The sequence below is a fragment of the Fragaria vesca genome, linkage group LG5, assembly GCF_000184155.1.
Source record: "Fragaria vesca subsp. vesca linkage group LG5, FraVesHawaii_1.0, whole genome shotgun sequence".
NCBI classification, from domain to species: Eukaryota; Viridiplantae; Streptophyta; class Magnoliopsida; order Rosales; family Rosaceae; genus Fragaria; species Fragaria vesca.
In genome coordinates, this window is record NC_020495.1 from 17,249,249 (window position 1) to 17,257,835 (window position 8,587).

The window sequence follows — 8,587 nt, forward strand, 5'->3', positions numbered from 1 at the left end:
TGTATTATGACATGCACATATTTGTGGGTAGTTCAGTTCATTTGAAAGTTTGGAGGCATGAAAGATCTGTTCCTTAGAAGTTTGGATCTCAAAAGAACTATGTTCCTATGCTCTTCGATATTGCCCAATTAAACTTTATATGAAATGAGATGACATGAAAATTTATATGGCTGACATGCATAAGAGAAAGAAATCTGATCTGACGGCCCTTTCTCGCAGGTGTGGTTCCAAATGTTAGAGGGCGACTTATAAGTGAAGCATCTGGAGATCATACACGGCTAGAGAAGGGTTTTTATGTATGTGGATGGTGGAAGAGAGGACCAACTGGGATCATTGCTACAAACCTCTATTGTGCAGAAGAAACTTTAAGTGGTATTGTACACTACTTGAAAGTAACAAAGATCAGATGTATATTTGTACAACTTTTCACAATAGCTTCAATACAAAACAACAGAAGGTTGATGTATTCCCAAAGTTCTTCACAGAGCATTATGAACTTTCTCTACTGATTCCAACGTATCACAACTCTACTATTGAATTAAGCTAACTGAAGCTAGCTACAAGCTAGCAACAACAAATGTGTCTGAGTTTGACACATTTGTTGTGGCTAGCTAAAGCTAGCACATCACATCTCACTCTGAAAAATTTTCAATACAAAAAAAGAAAATAAATTGTAGCTCACAGAAAAGATAGCAACAAGCTAGCACATCTCATCAGTGTGATCCCCCCTCTTCCTTTTGGTTCCGGAAGTTTCACCAGTTTCCCTCTTCCTTTTGGTTCCGGTAGTTTCACCAGTTTTCATAGTTAAAACTTCTCCTTTGGAAGGCAGTGAGGTATGGTAGAAGGCTGCAGCATAAGTTTTAGGGAACATCTCATCTTCTTGACGGTAGATTTCAATCTTGGAATTCTCACGCACACTGTATACCACAATAACAGCCATATTTTCAGCAAGCTACGCTGAACAGTGTGACTAGCTTAATAGTTTACACAGTTCACAGTTGCATCTTTCAATTTCATAAAAAAAATGGCGAGGACATGGTTTTCCAGAACCTTCTCCCCCGGCCCACCGCTTCTCACTCTCCGCGTTTGCATCGTTGGAAGTGGACCCGCCGGCTTCTACACGGCCGAGAAGGTAAAGCCTTGGATTCTAGAGGTTTTGTAGAGTTAAGTGAGAGGAACTTGAAGTTTGTGAGTTCATACATAATGTAATTGAGCAGTATGAAATTTTTGAATGCTTGTTTGTTGAGTGTTTAGCGTCATTTTGTGCTTCCCACGATTCGTTCGTTTAGTACCTCTTATGTTTGAGCTTATTGTGATCAGAAAACTTGCAACTGATTGAATGCTCATTCTTTGGAAATGTCACTCTTGGATCCTCTGTCACTCTTCCCGAGCTCCGCCAGCTGTATGATGTGGTGAGTTTCTAGCTCAATAATGCGAATTCGTTCTTGTTGTGGTTGTTTGTTTGAACAAGTTATTTATGCAATTGAGCAGGTTGTGCTTGCCGTATGGCGCTGAGAGGATAGAGTTCTTGGTATACCAGGAGAGGTATGTATTGCTTGTTTCGATTTTTTTTTCTGCCGTTCTTTGTACAATATACTGGATAGTGTTAATTCAAAATGAATGTGGGGATCAAACTTAGAGGGTGTGAAATGGTAATATATCTTATTGTATAGGAGGGCCTAAATAAGATCAAGCCTTCATTATGGTTCAGGAAGATTTGGGATTTTCCTCTTTTAGGGTAGGTTGGGGTTGATAGTAACTAAACTGCTGTTGGTGGATATCCTTTATAAATTGACTTATATTGTATTTTTATTTTATTGGATACTTTGTTTGTGTTTCTTGCTAGGATTTGAGTGGCAAATATGCAGCTAGAGAGTTTGTGTGGTGGTATAATGGGCATCCGGATTCTAGATACCTTAATCCTGACTTGACGAGTTCGGATACAGCTCTGATTCTTGGCCAGGTATCTTCATGCTTTATTTAGGAAATGAGGTCAGATATAGGATCAATTTTGCAATTAGTTACTGGCACAAGTAAGGTGGTTACTGCAAACACTTTACCGTTCTTGCTACACCACTTTCAACTATCTCAAGCTCAGTCTAGACTTGCTACTTCTTCATATCACTGGGCATACTTTTATTATTCCATCTCTAACATTATTAAAAAAATTACACAAAAATATATGTAGATGTTATGCTCTAGTTTTTGTTTCTCTTCAATGGTTATAAAGTATCTAAGAATTTTCTTCTAAAGGCATCACTTAGTAAAAAAACAAAAACAAAAAACAAAAACAAAAAACAAATGATGTAAGGTAGAAATTGTGATTAGATAGAGCATGGCGCTGATTAACTGCATCAAAGAACAGGGGAAGGGAGCCAATAAAGGTGTAAACTGGATCTAGGTTTCAAGACTGATATTGCCTGCCATGCTTTGTCAGCTCTTGAGAAGAGCTCTATAAGGTTTTCTATCCCATACTCAGTTACATTCACTGGATACTTTATTCTATCTAAGTTTCATGTTTAATGATATCAATTTCTCGTCGGGAAAGTATATTTAGTTGGAAGGCGAGGTCCAGCACAGGCAGCTTGTACTGCTAAAGAGCTGCGTGAAATTCTTGGTGATTGTCAAACTTTTCATCATTTTAATGCTAAGTGTAGTACATTATTTGTATTTTTGTGCTAGACTGTTCTCTTTTGAATTTATCTACATTTGAGTAATTTTGAAAAAGTGTTGCTTTTGCTTGTCAGGTATAAAAGATCTGCACGTTCACATAAAGGAAAGTGATCTACTGAAAACCCCGGCAGATGAAGTAATCTTTTTCTCCTCTTTCTCTCTGTCACTGTTGGTGATACATTAATTCCGATTTATCTTTAGTAATATTCCCTTCCGTTGGTGTTTTGTGCCTTGTTGCTGTCATTTGGTAAGGAAGAGATGAAGAATAATCGAATTCAAAAAAGGGTTTATGAGTTACTGTCTAAGGCTGCTACATCTAGACCTTCCCACCCCAGTTCAGATCCACGTGAACTCCACTTTATTTTCTTTCGGAAACCAGATAAGTTTCTAGAATCTGATGAGAGAACTGGCCATGTTTCTGGTGTGAGACTTGAGAAGACAAAGCTCATAGGTAAATTTATCCTTCATAAATGTGTGATGTAAAATTGGTCGTGTATTTTCCAATGCAGTGAACACAGCACTTAGTCACTGAACCATTGATTCGTTTTGTACCGTAGTAAAACAGAAGAGGTCACAATCGAGTTAATGTGAAAGCTGTTAATAGCATGAGTAAATTAACTATATGATTGGCTGTCCAAGTGATAATGATATCTGCTTCCTTCAATTTAAAATTGTAGGTGCCAACCCTGGAGAACAAAAGGCTGCAGGTACCGGACAGTTTGAAGATCTTGGATGCGGGTATACTCTCTAAAATTCAAGCTTTCTCTACTTCCTACCTGTCACTTATATGTCTAATGTGTGTTAATAGTATATGTCGAAGCTGTAAAGTGAGATGTTTGTGTGTGTGTGTGATGAGTTGTGCTGAGGTACTGACAATTTTGTGTTTCTTCTCTCCGTAGAATCGTTCTAAAGAGTATTGGTTACAAATCAGTACCAGTTAATGGCTTACCATTTGATAATCAGAAAGGTAACCATTGGTTATATCCTATCTGGATCTCAGGTGTCCTTTACAGATACACTATAAACATTCAGATTAACTGCATCTTCAAGCATTAAGTTCATGATAACATACAATATTTGAGGAAGATTATTCCACTAACATGTTATGGCATACACAAATTGTGGGTAGTTCAGTTCATTTGAAAGTTTGGAGGCCTGATAGATCATTTCCTTAAAAGTTTGAATGTCAAAAGAACTATATTCCTATGCTCTTGGATATTACCAATTAAACTTTACATGAAATGAGATGACATGAAAATTTATATGGCTGATCCCGTATTCATGCATAAGAGATAGAAAAATCTGATCTGATGGCCCTTTCTCGCAGGTGTGGTTCCAAATGTTAGAGGGCGAGTTTTAAGTGATGCATCTGGCGATCATACACGGCTAGAGAAGGGTTTGTATGTATGTGGATGGTTGAAGAGAGGACCAACTGGGATTATTGCTACAAACCTCTATTGTGCAGAAGAAACTGTAAGTGTGTTTTATACTTGAATGGAAAGATAGCTTGTTAGGATTTGAATTCATTAGGGTGATTACAGCGCAGCTTTCCTTGCTTGAGTTTTGACCGACATGGCAGGTTGCAAGTATATCTGAAGACCTTAAGCAAGGCATAGTGACATCCTCATCATCTAACTCAGGCAAGGAGGGTCTCCTCCAATTGCTGGGCAACCGAAATGTAAGAGTTGTACCGTTTAATAGATGGGAAAAGATAGACTCGCGAGAAAGAGAGCTTGGATTTTTGAGAGACAAGCCTCGGGAAATATTAGCCACATTGCAGGAGCTTGAGGAAGCATCAGAGTAATTGAATATAAAGGATTAAAGGTCGTCTTTATTAGAGCTTCAGTAGTACATTGTTTGTAAACTTAGTGAAGATAACTAGCTTTCATTTGTCATTGCTAATATTTGAACTTCAGGTTTAATGTTGTTCCTTTTTCTTATATGATCACGTATGTATTTGTATCCGGTTGTTTAGTATTTGCCTCCTGGCACTAGTTGCTGCGGTTCAAACATACACACGCACGACCCAAAACAAAAATAACCAATGAAACTAAACTATCTCTGTAATGAACACAATCATCAACCAAACAACAAAGTTCAACAGCAAAACAACAAATTTCAACTTGTCAGTAGCACTATTAACTTTTTCTTCACAGATTGATTAACAAATGTAAAATTCCATCTTCACAAATCATTTATCCGGCTATGAATCATCAACAAATTCTCCTTAACAAAAGTACAAAACAACATCAGCTACAAACTAGCACAGGAATATTCTTATTGAATCAAGCTATCAGAAGCTAGCTACAAGCTAGCAACAACAAATGTGTCTGAGTTGGACACATTTGTTGTGGCTAGCTAAAGCTAGCACATAGCACATCTTGCTTTACTCAGTGTGATCTCCCCTCTTTCTTTTACCACCAGCCTGGATTGTTACAACTCTATCTTTGAGAGCAGCAGACACTGAGGTAGTGCACAATCCAACAGCAGATATCCCACCATATTCTCCTTCCTGAGTTCCATCATTGTATATCTCTGATTTAGATTATTGAACCATGTTATATACCTGAATAACTCTTCTATCTTCCAGAAGCAGAATTCTATTAGGATCACCACTCAAATAAGAGAGTGACCGCAATACTCTCAGATCATCCCACACAGCAAGATTTTCAAATAAATCCACACTGTTTTTCTTCTTAAGCCTCCACAGACTTGAGGTACCATCCCCTGGATTACGGCAGCAGATAAGCAGCAATTCTATCGCTTCCACAAGTCCAAGCCTCTCCCTCGCAACTCCAAATGTAAGAACTTGTCCTTCCAATTCCGGTGGCAGAGGAATCAGCTTGATATCCTCCATGCTCAAGTCGAATGTTACCAGATTTTCACACAAGAAATCACAGAAATACAACCTTTCTCCATAACTGCCCACATATTGTGACAGACCAAGCTTGAAATTCCTGAGTCTCTTCCTTCTCCATGTCTCTCTTTGGAGAGAGAAAATGAAAGCACAAGTATGCTGTTCAAATTCATCATCAGCTACCTGTTGAACCACTTTCACAATAAGGTAATCACCCTCTACTTTGTTATATCCAAAGCCATACAGCTGTCCAGAGGCCTGTGGACACTCATCTGCAATCCTCCTGCAGGTTTGATTGATTGGATTGAGCATGTAAAGGTAGTCCTGGTTCTTTCCCTCACTACAAATCAGCACAATGTCAAGGACAGAACCTATGATGCGAGGAGAATCCACCGACAGCAGAGGAGCAACATATGTCTCGGTGGTGATAGTCTGCTCATCATCCACCTTCAACGTCAGAACATCAGCAGGATTTGTGTAATTTGCATGCACACAAACTTTTGTCTTTGTTCCATGCTCTGCTTTAACCCTTCTCACAAAGTTTACATCTTTGATCTTCTGGCACCAGGCTTTGCACACAAGTTTACATTGATTGATATCAGGGATGGGGAGGCGGATGATTATCTCCTCAAATACAGAAGCGTGAAGCTTTTGAATTGTACATTTCGTCTGAAAATAATAAGCAGGCAAGATTTAATTAATTTCAAAGTCATCATTGCTTATAAATAAAGGAGGAGCTTTAAACTATTTCGAACACTTTGATCAGTGTGATCCACACAAACAGAGTCATCGATTCGGTCATAATCTTGAAAGAAGAGTCAGACAGAGTGAATGAGTCTTATCGCTTGCGACATTTTCTGATAAAAAAAGACTAGTTGTTTAAGCAGGAAAGCAAACACAATTGATTAAAAAACGCATCTTTCTTGGAACCCTCGTAGTGCTCTTTTTCGATTCTATTATTGTGAAGTGAAAACTGTTAACACTTTCAGACCAAGACCCCAAGCAACACAATCAGAAGAAAAGTTATAATCTTTACCACACAAAAAAACCATAAACCCAGAAACCCACAAAGTGAAAAACCCCAGTTTCCCCAATTTGAAAAACCCTAGTATCGATCCCCAATCTTAAAAAACCCAATTGGGTCACCCATAACCGAGACCCCAAGCAACACAATCGGACAAAAAGTTCTTAGCTTTACACTGAAAGGAACCCAAAACCCAGAAACCCCCAAATGAAAAACCCTAGTTTCCTCAATCGAGAAAACCCCAGGAAATGCGAAATTGGGTCACAAAATTGGATTAGATAATTCATACATAACATGTACCCAGATTAAGAAAAGCAACCAATTCAAGAATACAAGAATCACAAACCCAGAAACAGGAATACGAATTACATTAACATTGAATTCAAGGACACGAACCTTAGGAGAGTTGGCTGCTTTTGATTCTTCCATACTTGCAATCTTGAGCCCAGTGAGAATTGGGAAGGCTTTCTTTCTCTAAGCTTTGAAAGAAGAAGTGACGTAGTCAAGGGGGGAGAGAAAAATGTGAGAGAATTTTTGAATCAGAGAAAAGTGGGAGAATGAATTATGAAAATGGTGACAAATATAGGTTTTTAGGCTCTGCTATGTGCACGTGTTCCAACGGGAAAATGTAGCCGTTAGCTTCAAATAGAATTTCATCTATTTATTTAACCATGTATATATATTCATGAGGAGCATATGGGTTCTATTTAATTTTTCAAAGAAAAAGATTTTATGTCCGGAACCTTTCTGGCTGGACTAGGAAATCTAGAAACTTAAATTTTTATTTTCTTAAATAAACAAATTACAAAGAACTCAAAATAAGTCTGCTATAAACGATGTGCGGTTGATTTCTTAATCCTACATTCCTACTTGCAAAAGTGTGTTGGTTCGGCAACCTGAAAATCAAAATTTTTTCTTTTTGTCTCAAACTTTTTAGTTTTGTGGTAAAATTAGTCATAGTTTCCTAGTCAAACTAGGAAAAGCCCAACATCCAGATTTAAAACCCACAAGCAATGCACCAGAACACAGACCCAAAAATACCCATAGTTGAAGAAACAAACGAGGACCCATATAAACTTGACACAAAATTCCAACATAGCAGACACCCGTATCACCGTATAAAAATGTTCGACACAAAACCAAACCATAAAAGTATTCAGAAACAATCAACATGTATAACAAAGTCATAATCTATGTGGAAAGTTCAATTATGGTAAACGGCCCAAAACATGTGTGTCAAATTCGAGTATAGGTTTCGAACTTGTGCTTATGTGAAAATTACGAAAGGTGAAATCTTGAATCTTAAGGCAGAGATAATGATAAAGAAGTAAGGGTAAATCTTAATAAATCGTGAATCCTGCATTAACCCTTAAAAGGATAAAGCCAATGATACCCATGTCTTGAAGAATTAGCTATCAGACATCTCCTATAAACATATATTAAAGGATAAATACTAAGATCATGCATGATTGCTGCATAAATATTCTTTATAAGAAGATGAATTAGAAATAGAATCAGGAGATATTTTATTCATATGGACTGACTACTGCTATAGATATACGCATGCATGATACAGATCGATCAATAACCAAACAAAAATAGGAAGCCAACAACAACAACAACAGCACGTATGTCTGTATGTGGCCATACTTCAAGCCTTACAAGGATGACATGCATGCTATGAACTACGACCCAATGATGGCAGGACCCAAAACGGCATCTTCATCTCGTTCCAATTCCAGTTACTTATAGAATCAGAGTCGATTAGTGTTGTCCTGGTTCTGTCCCCTAAATTGAAAATACCCATCTCGCTTTTCAAGTAATCACACTCACTAGGATACTCGTCCCGTTTAACACTTTCTGTGGCATAGTATATGCAATTCGGCTTGCAGCCAGGAACACTTGAAGCTAAAACAGACTGGGATTGACTTTGGCCTAAGAATATCGCATCATCTCCAATGCATTTTACCTCAACCAGCTGAACGCGGGACTTGTCTTCCTCGTTGAACACGATCTTGCAAACGCCGAAGGAG

The 8,587-nt window shown here is 38.0% G+C and overlaps 1 protein-coding gene and 1 pseudogene across 1 annotated transcript; one reads left to right on the plus strand and one right to left on the minus strand.

The window, feature by feature from the left end:
• The first annotated feature begins 1,035 nt into the window (after positions 1-1,035).
• Positions 1,036-4,477, plus strand: LOC101303337 (annotated as a pseudogene).
• A 582-nt stretch (positions 4,478-5,059) lies between these two features.
• LOC101303620 lies at positions 5,060-6,983 on the minus strand. Its single transcript, XM_004301506.1, has 3 exons — positions 6,855-6,983; positions 5,240-6,199; positions 5,060-5,185 (listed from the first exon to the last, which is right to left on the minus strand). The coding sequence occupies exons 1-3, from the start codon at positions 6,981-6,983 to the stop codon at positions 5,060-5,062; spliced, it is 1,215 nt and encodes a 404-aa protein (XP_004301554.1).
• Between the last annotated feature and the right edge of the window lie 1,604 nt (positions 6,984-8,587).